At 40.3% G+C, this 20,916-nt stretch overlaps 1 protein-coding gene across 1 annotated transcript in view; it reads left to right on the top strand.

The window, feature by feature from the left end:
• Positions 1-20,916, top strand: part of LOC132393138 (uncharacterized) — a 60,291-nt gene that overhangs the window by 11,724 nt on the left and 27,651 nt on the right. The window contains exons 2-8 of the mRNA XM_059968007.1: positions 3,845-4,000; positions 5,161-5,360; positions 6,509-6,598; positions 8,296-8,370; positions 9,038-9,142; positions 9,666-10,197; positions 17,193-17,396. Coding sequence (XP_059823990.1) covers positions 3,907-4,000; positions 5,161-5,360; positions 6,509-6,598; positions 8,296-8,370; positions 9,038-9,142; positions 9,666-10,197; positions 17,193-17,396 — 1,300 coding nt within the window. The 5' untranslated portion in view covers positions 3,845-3,906. The remainder of the gene's footprint in view (positions 1-3,844; positions 4,001-5,160; positions 5,361-6,508; positions 6,599-8,295; positions 8,371-9,037; positions 9,143-9,665; positions 10,198-17,192; positions 17,397-20,916) is intronic.

Raw genomic sequence — 20,916 nt, 5'->3', positions numbered from 1 at the left:
CCGATCGTTGACCAACTGTAGCCTAACACTTTTCCAATGACCGATGGCGTTTCACCTCTTTCTGATCGCTTTATTACTTCCACCTTATTTTCAACCGTGATCGTGATTATTTTCATGAACAGAAACACTGCGGATTCAGAGCTTTGCGGCCAGCACTGAGCCATGTTAAATAAAGTCCGGGGGTTCCGCTGGGTCCTAAAGACCCCCCCGTACTGGAACAGGTTAAATAAGGGTCTTGAGCATCCGCGTTTTTTGGTATACATGGGTGGTCCCAGAACCAATCCCCTGTGGATAAGGACTGTATTGAAAGTAAAAGAATGTAAGAAATGTTTGGCCTCTAGCACCCTCTTGTGGTAACTTAACTGAAAGCACAAAATATTTCCAGCTCCAAGGTTGTTGGCTAAAAGGAATTTGTTCAAATTGCAGCATTGCTCATTAAGCTGGAAAGGGTGCAGAAACGGTTCACAAATCTGTTACTGGGACTGGACAATTGTTTTAAAATTAGTAGTGACAATACTTAGCTTTTGTGAAGCATGACAGGACTTTGTGTCTTGTATTTAGAGTTACAGCACAGTAACAGGCCCTTCAGGACCATAAGCCTGCACCTCCCAATTGCACCTCCTAACCTGTACATCTTTGCAATGTGAAAGGAAACTGGAGCACCCAGAAGAAACCCATGCAGTCACAGGGAGAATGTACAAACTCCTTAAGACAGTGGCAGGAATTGAACCCATGCCACTGGCACTGTAATAGCATTATGGTGACCAGTACTCTACCATATTACCTTGTTTGTAAAGATCTTAGTATTTTCTTCACTTCATTTCATTCTCCACTTCAACTCCATTTTTGAATGGTTTAGAACACTTGTTAGCATTCAAACGGAATTCTTTAATAGTACATCAGATTATGTTTTTCCCTTGCATCCAAATGAGGAATTCAAGAAACTTGAACTGAGGCAATTGCTAGGAAGAGCCTGGAAATATTAATATTCCATTTCATGGATTTGCATAGACACCAACAATTCAGCATGTCTCGCCTAAGCCAGTGTCTTAATGTTGCATGCAAGACTTCTCCCACCAATGCTTTGTCTAAATCCATCCAAATATCCAAAAATGCTGGAAATATTCAGCAAAATCTCCTTTTCTTTTAAAAAGATTCAGATTTATATACTTATGTACATGTACATTGAAACATACAGTGGAGTGCAACATTTGCTTTAACATCCACTACAACCTAAGGAGATAGACAATTGATGCAGGAGTAGGCCATTCGGTCCTTTGAGCCAGCACCGCCATTCACTGTGATCATGGCTGATCATTCACAATCAGTACCCCGTTCCTGCCTTCTCCCCATATCCCTTGACTCCACTATCTTTAAGAGCTCTATCTAACTCTTTCTTGAAAGCATCCAGAGAATTGGCCTCCACTGCCTTTTGAGGCAGAGCATTCCATAGATCCACATCTCTCTTTCGGTGAAAAAGTTTTTCCTCAACTCCATTCTAAATGGCCTACCCCTTATTCTTAAACTGTGGCCTCTGGTTCTGGTCTCCCCCAACATTGGGAACATGTTTCCTGCCTCTAGCGCGTCCAATCCCTTAATTTGTATGTTTCAATCAGATCCCCTATCATCCTTCTAAATTCTAGTGTATACAAGCCCAGTCGCTTCAATCTTTCAACATATGACAGTCCCGCCATCCAGGGAATTAACCTCGTGAACCTATGCTACACTCCCTCAATAGCAAGAATGTCCTTACTCAAATTTGGAGACCAAAACTGAACACAATACTCCAGGTGTGGTCTCACCAGGGCCCTGTACAACTGCAGAAGGACCTCTTTGCTCCTATACTCAACTCCCCTTGTTATGAAGGCCAACATGTCATTAGCTTTCTTCACTGCCTGCTGTACCTGCATGCTTACTTTCAGTGTCTGATGAACAAGGACACCTAGATCTTGTACTTCCCCTTTTCCTAACTTGACACGATTCAGATAGTAATCTGCCTTCCTGTTCTTGCCACCAAAGAAAACATTAATTGCAATGTGAAATTCTAAGAGGTCTCAACAGGCTGGAAGGAGTGTGTATGTTTCCCTTGCCTGGAGAATTTTTGGAGAATCCAGTTTGCAAATACTTCTCAATTCAATTTTCCACATAACTGAAAAGCAAAACTTTACTTTGATTTAATTTGCCTATGATGCCAACTATTGACTTATCAGAAGATAGTTAAATAATGTTTCTTGCAAACATGCTCCCATCCAATTCTAAACTACATATATGCATGTTTATTTTAGCTAGAGTGGTAACAGTCTAACCATTTGAATTTTAAATATCATTGGGTTTTGTAAGCCTTCTGTGAAAAAACAAACCAGAATTCAAAGTTGAAATGGTCAGGAAATAGCCAGCTAATCCCTGTGGTGCTGCCAGCATTTCCTAGCATGAATGACGGTAGATTGTATGAGGACAACTTTCTGGCAGCTGTTTGTCAGTAGTTCTATAATTACATTCTGTTGCTAGGTCCATCACAGAGTTCTATAGAAAACTCGTTCAGTCAAGCAGTGATGTGTAATTGTAACAACCCCATCTTCTTGCCACTTTAACAGTGATGGAGTTTCTCTTGTCCTTACCTACCACCCCACAAGCCTCTGCAACTTACTCATCTTCAAAGGGATCCTATCACTAAAATATCTTAACGTGCTCCCCCCCATTCATCTCTCCCCACTAATCTCCCTCCTGGCACTTAACCCTGCAAGTGCCCAAGTGCCACACCTGACCATTCACCTCCTCCTCATCTCTACTCAGGGCCTCAAGCAGTCCTACCAGGCAAGACAACACTTCACCTGTGAATCTGCTGGGGTTGTCTATTGTGTCTGGTGCTCCCAATGTGGCCTCCTTTACATTGGTAAGGCCCTTCATTAAGCACTTCCACTCCTTCTGCCAAAAGCAGAATTTCCTGGTGGCCCGACATTTTAATTCCGATACCCATTCCCATTCTGACATGTAGCCTCTAACCTGATGGTGTGAATATTGATTTTTTTCCTTCTGATTCAAAAAACTCCCTCTCCTTCCACTCTTCTGTTCCCCACTCCAGTGTCTTACCTCTCCTCTCCTGTCTATCACTTCACCGTGGGTTCCCTGCTCCTTCACTTTCTCTGATGGTCCACTCTCCTCTCCTATCAGATTCCTTCTTCTCCAGCCTTTATCTTCCCAACCCACCTGGCTACACCTATCACCTTTGAGCTGTCCTCATTCCCCTCTCCCCACCTTTTTATTCTAGTCTTCCCCCTTCCCTTCCAATCCTGAAGTAGGGTTTTGGCCCACAGCGTCAACTGTTTATTCATTCCCATAGGTGCTACCTGAACTGCTGAGTTTTTCCAGCGTTTTGTGTGTGTTGCTTTATAACAATTTTCCAGTGCTTTTGCTAGGTAATCCACTCTTAAGAAGAATGGTTGTAAGGGATTATGGTCAGTGTAAATGTACTTTTATGTTAGAATAGAATTTATTTGAATGTTTAATTGTAATAACATTAGCTTTTCTGTAAATTTGTTATTGCTTGATTTTTTTAATTGTTTTACAACATTCTTGAAATAATAGAAACAGCGAGTGCTTCAGCACCCTATTAAAGTTGGTTAGCGGTTTTATATGTATGGCATCTTTTGGCCCTCTTCTCTGATTGGATTTGTGTGTGGAAACCCCAGCTGTTTTGCAGAGCCAGATTGGATTTAACTTCATCAAGCAGGCTCTAGAAGTCTCATCTGGAGATCAGCATCGAAAGATGAGGGCCAAAGTGATTTTCACTCACACAGTTCAAATTTTAGTGATAATGTGGACTCTTGCTTTTCACTTGTTGCAGATGCGCACCTTAGGGTTAAAGTAGAAGATGATGCAGAAGCTGTGATATTTAATGGAGCTGAAATGGTGGACATACAGAATGGTTCTTCATCCCCATCTATTGAGGATCAGTCACAAGTGAACAATCAGAAAAGATATCTAGCTGCTGTTGTTTATGGTAAATATAGATGTTGCTTTAATATCCCTATGCATCTAGAGCTAAAAATGTTGTTCCCTTCTGTTGTAAAATACATTTTTTGTCCTGTCATTCTTACCAGAAAGTGAGAATTAATCTTAAGTTCTTCATTCTATTTATTTAATTAACTAGGATTCGCATCCTAATTCAGTTACCTGTCAGATTGTTCCAATCATTCTGTTAGAAATTTCAAACAAATTTCGTCTTCACTTGTCATTATCTTTTGTGTAATAGTTAATATTTGTTCATTTCCTGATTTCTTTTTTCATAACTCTACCATTGATTTCACTTGCTTATGATCTGTCCATAACCATATCAATATCTCAAACCATTTGAGATTTAGCAAAAACAGAAAATGTTTGAAATGCAGGTGATTCCAATGTTACAGGGGTTGTGTTGCTAAAAAAAAATGGTTTCTATTCAGAAGCTGGGTGAAGAATAAAGGGATTATCTCTAAAATATTGAAACCATGAAACTTAAATGAATCCCAGATCAGATTATGCTGCTTCCTGTCATATGTTACCAACAGTAAGACTATGAGTCGTGCTTAGCAGTCCTGAGTATAGTCATTGAAAAAGGAAAAACTTGGCTAAAATGATGACAAACATAAACGTCCTGCTCTGATTCCGAAAAAAAGAAAGAACAAGTAACCTGAAATTGGAGAATTCAGTATTGAGCCTTTTAAAACCAAGGTGTTCCACTATCTTCAAGTGACATTGCTAAGCTTTGATGTTGTTCCTGTGTAAAGACCCTTTTGAGATTTTGCTGTGTTGATCACAGTAAAGGCACTCTGCAATAGTTAAATGTGAATGTTGCATACTGGAATAAGGGGTTTCCTTTAATTGTTTAGCTGTATAGAGTGTTATCATTAAGCTTCCCCTCTGTATCTGGTATCTCTCTGCACTCTCAAAAAGCACAATACAGTGTTCCAAATGTGGTTTGCCTAATGCAACACATAGCTTTAGGTAACCTATGTGGATATGTATTATTGGGTTTGCCATTCCATGTTCCACTTGCCCTTACCAGTTTAAAGTTGACTTGTATGTAATTGACATTGATCTCACTTACATGTTATGGTATATTTTGTTTAAAAGAAAGGCCTTCTTTTCACTGTTTCACTTTCCCCATCCATTTTCTTTTAGTACAGCAGCCAGGAGTAGAAGGTGCACCTGCCGACTCCAGTGCGAATATCAATAAGTCAGCAGGAAACCAGCTACAGGAATGTGTGCCAAATAGAGAAGAGGCTTCATCTGAAATCAGATCGTGCGAGGCTAGACGCGCCAGTGGAGAATACAGCTATGTTTATAGGCCAAAAAGGAGGAAAATCACAGTCTGTAATGCAGTATGTTGCTACCTTGTAAAAAGAGAAGTTTGTGGTGATCGAGAAAAATACAGCATGCTTAACTTGAATTATCAAATAATTCAAAAAGCATTAATGACGAAGAGCAAAATTTAATGCACATGCACTGGGTTCATGTTTGGCTAAGGCTAGCTATTAACCGAGGCAATGTTGGGATGGAACTTTTGCTCAGGATTTGAGGGCTCCAAACTGCTGGAAGAACTCAGCATCTGTAGGAGGAAAGGAATTGAAGTTTTGGTTCAAAATCCTGCAACAAATTTGTCCATCCCACTGAGTTCCTCCAGCAATTTTCTTGTTGCTCAAGATTTCAGCATCTGCTGTCTTGTGTCTTTATTCATTGAGAGCCTCAGAACTGCTAACGACACTGTGTAATCTCTCCATTTGGAGCATAACATTGTATGTATATATGCTGGTACTTGACATTTGTTCAAAATAGGGGATTCTATCTATTTGCATAGAAAACTTTGTTCTGGCATGTAACTGGCTCCTGATAGGATGCAATTTCTGTGTTCCATTCTATCATGCTGGCACTGGAATGTTCTATAATGAAATAGATAACCCTTATCATCTTCCACTTACTATCTTCCTATAGCAACCATGAGACAGAAATTACTATAACATAATTCCATATGAATGCTTGATCCTAGATAGATGTGGATGGTGTATTTCATTCCTCCTTGATTTGAAAGGAATTATCTAGTTTTTAGAGAGGGAGAAAGAGTGTGACTGTGAGAGAGAGAGCAATTATAACAACCACAGGGTTTAACTCCCTTTAGTTTTTTCAATTCTGTTTTGCCTTTTTCCTTGGTGCATTCCTCCAAAGAAATGGTAGCAATGCCGTCTGACAAAGAACTTGACCACCTGATGACAACACTCATGCTTTGATCAGATTTCTAAATGTCAGGAGAGAAGCCATCTCATTAAACCAGTTATGTCACTTAAGAGTTGTTCACCAAAACATGATTCCTGTCTGCCAAAATGTTCATGCATTGCATTTACATTGATGCATGTGTAGCTCATTGTAAGGCTGGAAAAGCAAGGTTTTTCTTGGTGATGAGAATTGTACACAATAATGTTGTGTGTCTTAACTGTACAGCTAAATATTTTGTGTGTGTACTTATTATCTGCAGCCTCAGGTGAGAACAAGGGACACTGGAGATTATGGTGACTATGAAGAGAATGGTGATTTTGTTTATGACTACAGTGCAGACTATGAATGCGTGAGTAATCCTAAATATATTGTCGCTGGTTCTGTTAACATTCTCTTTTGTCTCACTTAGTCCATGCTAATGACCAATGTTTTTAAAAAAAAAAGTTGAGAATATTCATAAGTTGCTTAGATGGCCTTTTATCATAAAATTACAAAAATATATCTTTGGAAGATTCTACTGTTTAGTTTCCCTTGAAAAGCTTAATTATTCTGTGCACGCCCTGATATAAAGGACAGTTAACAGCTTTTAGTCAGCTGCTTTGAAGCATGTTTTGGTGATTTACTCTCCCTTGTATATTGTTCCTCTAAATATGTCCAAATACAGATTTGTCCTGTGTATGCATAGTTTTAGTAATGTATGTTCCACTATCACTTAAATATGCCATTTCTTTGCATTGAGCTGTTATGATATATAATGACTGTGTTACTGACCCATTTGGTCCTTGTAGCTGGAAGTACTTTCGTTCCCAATCTGACTGATGCATTTTGGCAGACTTGAAAATATAAGAGTTCTAGACTGTCAAATATTACTTTTCTCATTACATTTTTGCAATCCAGTGAAATGTACAACATAGCAAATGGTTCATCTGGTTACAAGGCTGTGTTTGTTGAATGAACTGTCAAGGCCAGGCGTGACAAACCTTTTTGAGAGCATGTGCTGGAATTGGTGATGATCTTCTAGAAAATTCTCTTACATGCCGAGATAATTTTAAGCAGAGATTATTGCTGATTAATGAATTAGTAACAGTAATTATGGGCTTTTTAAATCTCATGTATAACATCAGAAATGTGAACATGAAAATAAAAGCTTTGGTGCGCATTCATAAAAGATAAAGGAAAGGAAAATAAACACTCTTCTCTCTTGAGACTTTTGTTGCAGCACTAATGATAAATATTTTATATCTGGTTGTTTTGAGAGCTACGCACGTACCACTAGTTTCATCAGTAAGTCTACTATAATTAGACTTGACCAAGTTCATCACTGAAAGCAGTGTCTCACATGAATATTACCCTTATTATCGTGGAACATCCAGTATTCACTCATAAAGAGCAGAAGAAAAAATGTAAGAATGAAACCAGTGCTATCTGGCCCAACTGTTACTTTCCAAATACTGATGTGTGCACCAGGTCTGAGGGGTTTCAAAATGTATCATCCAACATCATTTGTTCTCACAGCCATGTAGCTGGCGACAAGCCAGTGTGAGACATTTTCTTCTGAAAGCATCTCACTACTCTAGTGTTGTTTTAAAAAAAATCATTAGTTACTTCATTTGGCAGTAATGATAATCAGAACATATCTTGGGAGGGTATTAATGAATTGTGGGATGCGCTGCGTGCTAACAAAATTTTTGAGCATGTCATAGGTTCGCCACCCCTGGCTTCGGTGGAGATAAGTGACCATTGGTAACGCTCATGTAAACTGAGGATCTTCGTGCATTTAGTAGGTCCCTTGCCTTCTCCCTCACAACAGACCTAGCATCCAGTGTAGTGGAATAATGGGAAAATTGTTCAGCTGTTGGTGTTCTGTTCCATTTGTTGCACCAAGTGAAAACGCCCATTAATGTCTTGGGGAAAGGGAGAAAATTAAAAGCTGTATTTATGTACTGCTTAAGGTAACAGCTTTTGTGTATCTATTCAGGAAAGTGTAACTCAGAGCATTTGCATTTTATACAATTGCAGTGAACCAATGCATCTTCTTCTCTACAGGCCAGTGATATGTCAGAAAGTTCTTTTGTTACAGATCAGCAGAGGACTTTAGTGGAAGTTCTTAATTACTGCCAGGTAATTGCTACCTCAGTGATATAGCTCCTTGTATGGTACTTTGAAATATTTTTACCTATTTTTACCTATTTTTACCTATTTTTACCTATTCCCAGCACACAAAAAGGTGAATGAATCTAAGACAAATCTGAGAAAGCGCTGAAGTCTGTATTTTCATGAACATCTGTAGAAACTACTCCCTCCCTAGCCCCATAGGAATTAATCTACAAAATGGATTTGTATACCTGATTTTAAAAACTATGTTTATAAACCAGATTCTCCTGTCCATGGTATAAATCTTGGTGATGAATGTACTTATAATTCATATTGTGTAGTGTAATATCAATAAAAATGTTAAGTAAAATCAGAAACCTGCCTTGGGTTAGTTCCAAAGAGCCTCTCTGAACAGGTCCCAGCTGAGGAGTCTGGCCCTGGGAATCCACTCCAAATAGGTCGCCCTTAAACTATATCCTTTTCCCTCAAGATATCTCTCCATAGAATTAACCCTGGGTAAACCATGAAGACAACTTCATTAAATCTTATTATTTATTCACAAGCAACCCAGCTTCTCACTTCTCTCTGTAATTCTTAATTCTGTTTAAATATAATTTATCTATGCTATGTTCTTCCACTATTTCTCTACAAAAAAATCTCTTTTGTTATTTTTCTTATTTTTTTATTCTGACAGGTAATGTATGCTGCCATCCAAAGACTGGATAAAAAATTTGATGTCCTTCATCGTAGGGTCACAGAAATGCATGAGGGAAGAACAAAACCTATGTTTTTCAAGCCAGTGAGTATTGGTGTTATTAGCCACAACTGTTTTAATTATTGTACTTACTACTGTATTATAAAGAATCCATTTCATGCTTGTGATGTAGCATCTGGTGTAAAACAAATAATTTTTTATACTACTGTTCAGTTTGATTAAATGGGAGAAATGTGTAATCTCCAGTATAAGGGTATGGTATACAGTAAAACTTAGATAAATCACAGCCTGACTACTTCAGAATCCTGATGGTTCAGCAGCTGGCTCACTGGGTGCTGATTCCTGTGCTTCCTTTAATGTACCAGGCCTCATTTCCTGTGCTCCCTTGAAATCTGCCTGGTTCAGTGGAAAATATTTTTATTCTACAGTGTAAACACTTTTTTTTGAAAACATGAATTATAAATGTATTGGAGTAGCAACAACCTAGTATCCAATAGACCAGCAAATCAGATGGTTTAGTACCACAGAAGTCTTACACATGCCAGATTAACTGAGTTGTACTTCATATTTTTCTTCCCCATCACATCGATTCTATTGCAATTTGCAGAGACTTATAACATCGCATGGAAATTCACACCAGATGTCGCTCACTAAAATGAAAATGCAGAAGCCAGCGGAAAGACAAGTCAGGATCCGGATACCTCCACCTGACCAAGGGATTTGTTCTTCCCCGCTCAGGATCCGAGTAGAGAAAGAGCCATTGAACATCTCAGTTCAAAGCAGTATTGCCCAGCCATTGACCAATCCACAGACAACGTACAGCTGCACACGGGCAACAAGTCCACCTCTGCCCATGATTCACTCAGTTTTGTCTTTACAAGAACCATCAATGCAGGGTTCAGCCACAGCTGTTGGGATTTCTGACCTTGTTCCTGCAAAAGCAATTGTTAAGCAAGACACAAGGGTACCAAAGCCTTCAGGTGCCAATGACACAGGTAGGCTGTATCAAGATGGATACAGTTCCAGAGATACAGAAACATTTGTTAATGGCATAACAACTAATGGAACTGAGCAACAAAGCAACCTATCTAATCAGTTATCTTGTGCTGCTTCGTCAAGTGCAGCCAATATGAATTTTGGTGAGTTGTTCACATTTACTAAACAGATTTTCACAAACGCTCAACTAAATGTTGGTACATAGGGCCTGTTACACATTAATTGCATGAATATATAGTTTTAAACTCTGTGTTTGAACACTTATGTTGGATTTCAAAATATTCATGTAATTTGATTTCTGTTTCAATTTTATGTAAATACATAGTTTGTAAAAATTTAATTCTAGTAGATGTAACAGACTGAACACGCCAGTGTTGAAGCCAGTTTGAATTATGTGATTCCCAGGGATGTTAAGATATGTTTGTAGGTGGTTCTGGGCACTGTTCCAACAGTGTCTTCTATGTGGGAACTTCAGGTTGGGATTTAAATCTTGATGTGAACATTGTGTACATTTGCCATTGTAAATTTTAGGCTCAAACTAGCCAATGAATATCTGCATGTTATGGAGCCTTGAAATGTGATCAAAGTTGGGGAACAAGATTATAGAAAATATACCCTGAGTACTTGTGTTCAAGGATTTTAATTTCTATTAACATTCAGCTTTACCAAGTATCTTAATTTAAAAATTACTATATTAAAAGTATTAATTTCATTTTGATTGTGGGAGTCAGACAAAATGCAGGGTTGTTTCCTTTGGAAATATAATTGCAGTGTACAAAATTCGGGGAATTAGACGGGTCCTTCCAATTTGTACAATTGCATTAACTGTTTATAGCAAAAAAATTAAATGAAAGTAAAAAAGGAAATATTCAGTTGCAGGAATATTTGAATAGCCTTGCTGAGTGAGGAACAAAGAAGAAAATTAAACTAAAATGGACCTAGAATTTACTACCACTTGGATTTGAGCAGCATTGCAAGTCACCCTAATGCTCTTAGTGGAAGTTCCACAATGAGAATGAACTTCCATGAACTATGTTGTTGGGAGTTTCTTGTGTAATGCTATACTGAAACTGTCACCAGTTTCAGCGCTGTTCTTATGAAGCATCAGGGACCTGAAGCCTGGAACTGTTTCCCTTTCCACAGATGCTGCCTGCCCTGCTTAGTGTTTGCAGAATTTTCTGGTTTAATTTCAACAGACCTATTCTGTAAGTTGCCTCAGTTGTCAGCATGTAGCACAACATGTGATTTTCACAGCCAGCTTTTAAAGAACGGGACATAATGAAATGTTGCGGAATGAATGGATGCTACAACGAAGGGGGAGGGGACATTGTCATCAAGTGATCAAAAGAAAAGGACAGGTAAAGGACAGCCTGCAGCAGGGGAACCAGAGGCTTACAGCCAGGCACTCTTGACAGGAAGTCGCAAGGTGGCCTGTGTAAGGATGTGATTGTTGTCTCTGAATGCTTGCTCTTTCAGAAGTCTTGTAGTGGCTGTAAGAGGTTCCAGAGCTCAGACAAGAATGCAGCCCGAGTGTTGAGCAGGTTAGGGGAAAACAAAGTTAGGGGAAAAGAAGGTTGTTTCACAAAATAAGAATTGCAGTTTTCAAAATAGTGAGGTTATGAACTCTCACACCAGATGAATTTTACATGCTGCACTACTGTTAGCACCATTTGAAAGGAGAGTTAAGATCTTTCAGAAAATGAGTCAAATTTCTTGATAGAAATTAAAGCGTCCATAAAGGTGCAACATATCACTCGTCCTGGTATTTTTTAACTATACAGTGTTTTTTCCCCCTGGATTGCATGAGTGAATTGCTACTCTAATGCAATAAAGAAAGGCAAACATATGAGAAAATACCCTATAAATTGTAGGATACAATTGAAGTGTTGAAGAGCAGAGGCAGCTTGAAGCTCACTGAAGAAGTTGTATGAGATTTTCGCCTTTGTTGTCTGAAGCAGAGAATTACATTTCCAGTCAAAAGTAAGGACAGTAAGTGTGGGGAGAGCCAGCTTTGGATAACTAAGGAAATAAAAGATAGTATCAAATGAAAAGCTCATGTACACAAAGTCACAAAGAGTAGTGGGAGACTGGAGGACTGGAAAAACGTTAAAAAGCAACAAAGAACAACTAAGCAAGAAGTAAGGAAAGGGAATATAGAGCTTGAAAGTAAATTAGCACAAAATATAAAAACAGATAGCAAAAATTTTTATAAATATATAAAGTGGAAGAGGATGGCTAAAGTCAACTTAAGTCCCTTGGTAGACGAGAGGGGGAATTTGAAATTGGGTGATAAGGAAATGGCTGAGGCATTTACAGACTATTTTGTGTTGGTCTTCACGTTTGGAGGACACATCTAATATGCCAAGGAATGATGTTATGGACGAAATGGGAGGTGAGGAACTCGATTAAAATCACTGTCACTAAAGAGACATAAGTCCCCTGGTCCTGATGGAATGCATCCCAGGGTGCTGAGGGAATTAGCGGAGGTTCTATTAGACGCTTTGGTAATCAATTACCAAAATTCTCTATGACTCTGGGCAGGTCCTGACAGATTGGAAAACAGCAAATGTCTCTCCACTTTTTTAAAATAGGATGTAGGCAAAAGATGGGCAATTATAGGCCAGTTAGCTTAACATCTGTAGTTCGGAAAATGCTTGAAGCTGTTATTAAGAAAGAAATAACAAAACATTTAGAAAGGAGTGGTTCCATTAGACAGATGCAGCATGGATTCAGAAAGGGCAGGTCCTGTTTGACAAACTTACTAGAGTGCTTTGAGGACATAATGAGTGCAGCAGATAGAGGTGAACAGGTGGATGTCGTATACTTTAATTTCCAGAAGGCGTTCGATAAGGTGTCACACAAGAGACTTATATATAAGATATGGATGCATGGAGTCGGAGGAAGTATATTGGGATGGATAGTGGATTGGTTAACCTATAGAAGACAGAGAGTTGGTATAAATGGGTGTTTCTTCGGTTGGCAGTCAGTAGTGAGTGGGGTGCTGCAGGGGTTGGTGCTGGGCCCACAGCTGTTTACCATTTACATTGATGATTTGGAAGAGGGGACTGAGTGTAGTCATAGCAGAATTTGCTGATGACACTAAACTGAGTGGAAAAGCAAATTGTACAGAGGATGTGGAGAGTCTGCAGAGGGATATAGATAGGTTAATTGAGTGGCCAAGGTCTGGCAGATGGAATACAATGTTGATAAATGCAAGATCATCGACTTTGGAAGGAATAACAGAAGAGAAGGTTATTATTTAAATGGTGAAAGATTGCAGCATGCTGTTGTGCAGAGGGACTTGGGAATGCTTGTGCATGAATCGCAAAAAATTGGCTTGCAGGTGCAACAGGTTATTAAGAAGGCAAACAGAATGTTGGCCTTCATTGCTAGAGGGATTGAATTCAAGAGCAGGGAGGTCATGCTGCAACTATACAGGGTACTGGTGAGACTGCACCTGGAGTACTTTGTGCAGTTCTGGCCACCATAGTTGCAGAGGAGGTTCACCAGGTTGAATCCAGAGATGAAGGGGTTAACCTATGAGGAGAGATTGAGTCGCCTGGGACTATACTCTCTGGAATTCAGTAGAATGAGAGAGGATCTTATAGAAGCATACACAATTTTGAAAGGGATAGATAAGATAGTAGGCAAGTTGTTTCCATTGGTAGGTGAGACTAGAACTAGGGGACATTGCCTCAAGATTCAGGGGAGAAGATTTAGGACAGAGATAAGAAACTGCTTTTCCCAGAGAGTGGTAAATCTGTGGAATTCTGTGCTCAGGGAAGCAGTTGAGGGTTTTTCACTAAATATATTTAAGATACAGTTAGATAGATTTTTACATAGTAGGGGAATTAAGAGTTATGGGGAAAAGGCAGGTAGGTAGAGCTGAGTTACGGACAGATCAGCCATGATCTTATTGAATGGCAAGGCAGGTTCGATGGGACAGATGGCCTACTCCTGCTGTTATTTCTTATGCTCTTAAGTCATGGTAGATTTATTAAAATATTAAATCATAGCTGGAGTATTGCATTGGTTACAGGTAGGTGTGTTTACACTGATAGTATGTTAGATTTGTAAGAAACATTTTGAAGACATGAAAATTATACTATTGAGCAGAGAATGTCTAGGCTGGAAATGTTTTCTTTGGAACAAAATATGATTTAACGGAGATGTATTTAATTACATATGGAAAGCCTGGTTAAGTTTAACCAGGACATTTTCTTGATGAAAGGTCAATAAGCAGTAATCATAAATTTAAATCTTGCACCAAGGATTTAACAGCAAGGGGTAAGAAATTTTCATCACATTAAATGAACCTGGAGGTACCAGATTTTGAAGTGGGATTAGTTTTTTAAAATTTTGACAGCTAATACATAGTACATTGTACAGAAATAAAGGGCTTTTCCCAATCATATACAAGCACACTGGGGGGGGGGGGGGAACACTATTAACCAATCATGCAATTATTATAAGCACCAAACGCAAGCCTGCAACGATGTGCTCAGAATAGATTGATAGCAATTCCCAAAGAAAATATGATGCCAGTGTTGACACAGTTGTGGAAATCACACCAACTCTACTAAAACAACCCTTGAATCTGATTGGCCTTACTATTAAGACAAGGGTATCTGATCCATTTATTTGCCCTTATGTCTTAACCCATGATTCCTCTGTAGGACACAAATATTTCTACTTAATCATTCATTATCCTGTGCTGTCTGAGTTTCTCCAAGAGAAATTCCTCTTGCTGGTTTTAAGTGAATTTCAGGATTGTATGTATGTGTTCTAAGCTATGGCCACTAGTTTTAAACTCCACGCACTGGGATGTGGTTGGGGGTGGGGGGGAGCGAGGAGAGACATTCTCAGTATCTTTTACGAGGGGTGATTGATAAATTTTTGGCCTAAGGTAGGAGTCCATTTTAGAAAACCGAGCACATTTATTTTTCAGCATAGTCCCTGCCTATATTTACACATTAGTTGTGGAACATATGGATCTTGGACTTCCTCCAGAAAGTGTCCACAGATGGGTGATTGACATGATTGAAGTTAATAACTCATCTTCTTCTACCTTCGGCCACAAACTTCTCAATCACCCCTGCTGAGTTATTAACTTCAAACTTTCTGCATAATCACTCAATGAGTTGAACTGCATGTGCACGTAACGAGAGCTGTATAACTCATCTCCTTCTACCTTAGCCCACAAACTTATCAATCACCCCTGCTGTGGACACTTTCTGGAGGTCCAAGATCTGTATGCTCCACAACCGCTGGACTAAGTGTGTAAATGTAGGAGGGACTATGTTGAAAAATAAATGTGCTAGGTTTTCTAAAATTGACTCCTTCTACCTTAGGCCATGAACTTATCAATCATGTATTGTATGTCGTATGTCATATTCCCACTAAATCTTCTCATTATTCCTCATCCAGTCTTTGCCGCATTGCTCTGAAGAGGAATAAACCTTCCTTTAAATAACAACATAGAACTTGACATGGTATACCAGGTGTGGAAACAAAAGCCCTGTTAAAGATTTATTTAAGCTTTAATTGACAATAATTTAAAAAACAATTGCAGAAGGTAGAAATCTGAAGTAACAATAAAAAAAATTCTAGAACTGCTCAACAGATCAGGCAGCATCCATGGAAAAAGAAACAAAGTTTCAGGTTGAAGAACTCATTTATTGAACTGAAAGAAAGAAAGAAAAGGAAAATATCTTTTAAGTTGCAGAATGGATGGGACAAAGGGAATATCTCTGGAATGAGGCCAGGTTGCCATGGTGATTCCAGTACCATCTGGTTAATAGATTAAAATGGTCAGTTTGTGTGCTTGAAGAGAGACAGACATACACACAGACACAAAGGCACTTATTAATGCTGTGTCCATTGCTGAATTCAGAACTAGAATAAGAATGTAGAAATACCCTGCCCAGCAGGCAGTATCTGTGGAGGGAGAAAACAGCAAATTAATGTAGAGATAAATAAATGCAGCAGAAGTATATGAACCATTCATTGTTTTCTTTCAGGCTTCTTACCAACCTTGCGTTTCTGGACATTTCCTGCATGTTAGCTGTATGGTTCCTATGGCAATGAGTTTGACAATACATGATCTTTAAGCACATAATTGTTGCTAATTATTGATTTTCATTGTCTGGTTATGCCATTGGAATGTCTTAGCAGTCCAAATGAAGCATCAACATTTTCCTATTGTTACTAGCAGAGCTGTATGGTTTCCATGTTTCCTTGTGTGATATTGAAGGAGGGTCCTCCAAGAGGACCACAACCTTGTCGTAGGGTTTGAAGACCTGCGAGCCTCAATGACCTGGAGAGCTATGTTGGCTGGAATCAGGGCCTTGAGCTTTGGCTCTAGGCAGGGTCATCCTTGTCAGCTAAGTGTGGTCCACCAGTTCTCCAGGTTTGGGGGTTCAGCTCGGGCCTAACAATTCTGACCGCTCAAAAAAAATTGTTACAGAAACAGCAATGAAGGATCCTTCTAAATCCGTATACAGCAGTATGGAAAGACATTGGCTGAGAACCTTCATTGCTGCCCTAAACACCAGGGACGTAACAGGCAGGAAGTAAGTATTGAAGGAAGATAATTTCCCCTCTATTTTTCCATGAACTCCCAAAGTCTGCCACTTACCTACACTCACTAGGGGAAAATTCCTGTAGGCAGCAAACCTCTTGACCAGTATGTCTTTGGGATGTGAAGAAACTCACACAGTCAAAGGATACCTTGCAAACTCCAGACAGACTAAGCTGGAGGTCAGGAATAAATCTAGGTTGCAGCAACTCCAGTAGTTGAGGCATTGTACTCTACAGGGGCAGGTCAGCTCTGAATCAATTCCCAGATTGGTTAGAAATCAATAAAGATAGAGGCATATATTGGCTGATCACACTTGGTGCAGTGTAGCAGAGCTAGAAGAACTAAGGACCAAATTCAACCAGTGTCCAGAGGATAAAACTAAAAGTTATAAAATTAAAAATAAACTAAATGTGTTATTAGTGATGAAGTAAGAATCAATTCTGCCCTTTATAAAGTTCAGCATATAAATTCCATTCTGTGGTCTATCCATATTTACTGATTAAGTGAAGACTTTTTTTTAAACATTATGCTTAACCCATCTTTTACTGTTGAAATCAGACTATTTAGGTGACCCAAGACGGAATATAAAGGTACCTGCAGCCTTCTTGATAAAGGCGCGTCAGAAGTCCAAGCCAAAGTATGCAGCACGTTACCTCATTCGGATGATGTTCCCAAGAGATATACTAATGTGTAGTAATATGCAAGGTGACAAAGCTCGAGGAATCAAACCACTGGACTCTAATCGGGTCAATGCTTTACGAGGTAAATGTTTCTCTGAATGACAGATAATTAATTAACCTCGAGATGCTTTGATTTTGTATCTTGCGTGAGGAGGCCTGGGAAGGCGGGAAGATATAAAAAGGAGAAGACTGAGTGAGGTAGTTCTCTTTTGGAAGAGGACAGCGAGGCTTTGAGAGGAAGTGCGGCGGCGGCCATTTTCAAATTGTCCAATTGCGTCTCAGATCGGAGTTCTGAGAGGCGGGACTGCGCAGGCGCGTGAAGGAGGCCTGGGAAGGTGGGAAGATATAAAAAGAACGCAGCCTTAAGAAGCGGGCAGCTTCGTTTGCGGGCAGCGGAGTGCGCCGGGCGCAGAGTGTAGGGCTTGGGTTCAGGGGGCTTAGGCGGAAGAGGGCACAGTAGGCTTATCTTTTAGTTCTTGTTATTGTCAGTTATTTGGGAAGTATGAGTGTGAGGGCAGCTTGTTGTTCTCGGTGTCGGATGTGGGAGGTCCTGGAGTCTCCGAGCCTCCCGGACGTCCACATCTGCGCCGAACTGCAGCTCCTGAAGGACCAAGTTAGGGAACTGGAGCTGCAGCTCGATGACTGTCTCCTGGTCAGGGAGAGTGAGGAGGTGATTGAGAGGAGTTACAGGCAGGTGGTCACTCCGGGGCCACGGGAGGCAGATAGGTGGGTCACAGTCAGGAAGGGGAAGAGGCAGGTACTAGAGAGTACCCCAGTGGCTGTACCCCTTGACAATAAGTATTCATGTTTGAGTACTGTTGGGGGGGGGACAGCCTACCTGGTGGAAGTGACAGTGGCCGGGCCTCCGGCACAGAGGACGGCCCTGTAGCTCAGAAGGGTAGGGATAGAAGAAAGAGGACCATAGTAATAGGGGACTCAATAGTCAGGGGTTCAGACAGGCGGTTCTGTGGAGGTGATCGGGAGTCCCGGATGGTAATTTGCCTCCCTGGTGCCAGGGTTCGGGACGTTTCTGATCGCATCTAAGATATCCTGAAGTGGGAGGGTGAGGAGCCAGAGGTCGTGGTACATGTAGGTACCAATGACATAGGTAGGAAAGGGGAAGAGGTCCTGAAACGAGAGAATGGGGAGTTAGGAAGGCAGTTAAGAAGAAGGACCGCAAAGGTAGTAATCTCGGGACTGCTGCCTGTGCCATGTGACAGTGAGAGTAGAAATGGAATTAGGTGGAGGATGAATGCGTGGCTGTGGGTTTGGAGCAGGGGGCAGGGATTCAAGTTTCTGGATCATTGGGACCTCTTCTGGGGCAGGCGTGACCTGTTCAAGAAGGACGGGTTACACTTGAATCCTGGGGGGACCAATATCCTAGCGGGGAGGTTTGCTAGGGCTACAGGGCAGACTTTAAACTAGTAAGATGGGGGGGCAGGAATCAATTTGAGGAAACTATGGGAGAGGAGGTTAGTTCACCAGTAGAGCAAGTAAAGAGACAGTGTGTGAGGGAGGAAAGGCAGGTGATGGAGAAGGGATGTGCTCAGCCCGAAGATGTAGGGGAGAAGAAAGAAAAGGATAATAAATTTGAATGCATTCTTAGGGATGAAAAGAGAGGAGGAGGTGGAGAGTATCTTAAATGTATCTATTTTAATGCTAGGAGCATTGTAAGAAAGGTGGATGAGCTTAAAGCGTGGATTGATACCTGGAATTATGATGTTATAGCTATTAGTGAAACATGGTTGCAGGAAGGGTGTGATTGGCAACTAAATATTCCTGGATTTAGTTGCTTCAGGTGTGATAGAGTCGGAAGGGCCAGAGGAGGAGGTGTTGCATTGCTTGTCCGAGAAAATCTTATGGCAGTGCTTTGGAAGGATAGATTAGAGAGCTCCTCTAGGGAGGCTATTTGGGTGGAATTGAGGAATGGGAAAGGTGTAGTAACACTGATAGGAGTGTATTATAGGCCACCTAATGGGGAGCGTGAGTTGGAAGAGCAAATGTGTAAGGAGATAGCAGATATTTGTAGTAAACACAAGGTGGTGATTGTGGGAGATTTTAATTTTCCACACGTAGACTGGGAAGCTCATTCTGTAAAAGGGCTGGATGGTTTAGAGTTTGTGAAATGTGTGCAGGATAGTTTTTTGCAACAATACATAGAAGTACCGACTAGAGATGGTGCAGTGTTGGATCTCCTGTTAGGGAATGCGATAGGTCAGCTGACAGATGTATGTGTTGGGGAGCACTTCGGGTCCAGTGATCACAATAGCATTAGCTTCAATATAATTATGGAGAAGGACAGGACAGGACCTAGAGTTGAGATTTTTGATTGGAGAAAGGCTAACTTTGAGGAGATGCGAAGGGATTTAGAGAGAGTGGATTGGGTCAAGTTGTTTTATGGGAAGGATGTAATAGAGAAATGGAGGTCATTTAAGGGTGAAATTATGAGGGTACAGAATCTTTATGTTCCTGTTAGGTTGAAAGGAAAGGTTAAAGGTTTGAAAGCACCATGGTTTTCAAGGGATATTAGAAATTTGGTTCGGAAAAAGAGGGATGTCTACAATAGATATAGGCAGCATGGAGTAAAGGAATTGCTCGAGGAATATAAAGAATGTAAAAGGAATCTTAAGAAAGAGATTAGAAAAGCTAAAAGAAGATACGAGGTTGGTTTGGCAAATAAGGTGAAAGTAAATCCGAAAGGTTTCTACAGTTATGTCAAAAGCAAGAGGATAGTGAGGGATAAAATTGGCCCCTTAGAGAATCAGAGTGGTCAGCTATATGTGGAGCCGAGGGAGATGGGAGAGATTTTGAACGATTTCTTCTCTTCGGTATTCACTAAGGAGAAGGATATTGAATTGTGTAAGGTGTGGGAAACAAGTAAGGAAGTTACGGAACCTATGACAATTAAAGAGGTGGAAGTACTGGCGCTTTTAAGAAATTTAAAAGTGGATAAATCTCCGGGTCCTGACAGGATATTCCCCAGGACCTTGAGGGAAGTTTGTGTAGAAATAGCAGGAGCTCTGACGGAGATCTTTAAGATGTCATTAGAAACGGGGATTGTGCCGGAGGATTGGCGTATTGCTCATGTGGTTCCATTGTTTAAAAAGGGTTCTAGAAGTAAGCCTAGCAATTAAAGACCTGTCAGTTTGACATCAGTGGTGGGTAAATTAATGGAAAGTATTCTTAGAGATAGTATTAATAATTATCTGGATAGACAGGATCTGATTCGGAGTAGCCAGCATGGATTTGTGTGTGGAAGGTCATGTTTGACAAACCGTATTGAATTTTTTGAAGAAGTTACGAGGAATGTTGACGAGGGTAAGGCAGTGGATGTAGTCTATATGGACTTCAGCAAAGCCTTTGACAAAGTTCCACATGGAAGGTTAGTTAAGAAGGTTCAGTCGTTAGGTATTAATGCTGGAGTAATAAAGTAGCTAGATGGGAGATGCCAGAGAGTAGTGGTGGATAATTGTTTATCGGGATGGGGCCGGTGACTAGCGGGGTGCCTCAGGGATCTGTTTTGGGCCCAATGTTGTTTGTAATATACGTAAATGATCTGGATGATGGGGTGGTAAATTGGATTAGTAAGTATGCCGATGATA

This window comes from Hypanus sabinus, chromosome 4 (genome assembly GCF_030144855.1).
Source record: "Hypanus sabinus isolate sHypSab1 chromosome 4, sHypSab1.hap1, whole genome shotgun sequence".
Taxonomy (NCBI): Eukaryota; Metazoa; Chordata; class Chondrichthyes; order Myliobatiformes; family Dasyatidae; genus Hypanus; species Hypanus sabinus.
The sequence above is the reverse complement of the archived record's forward strand: the minus strand, read 5'-3'. Positions and strand labels throughout refer to the sequence as shown.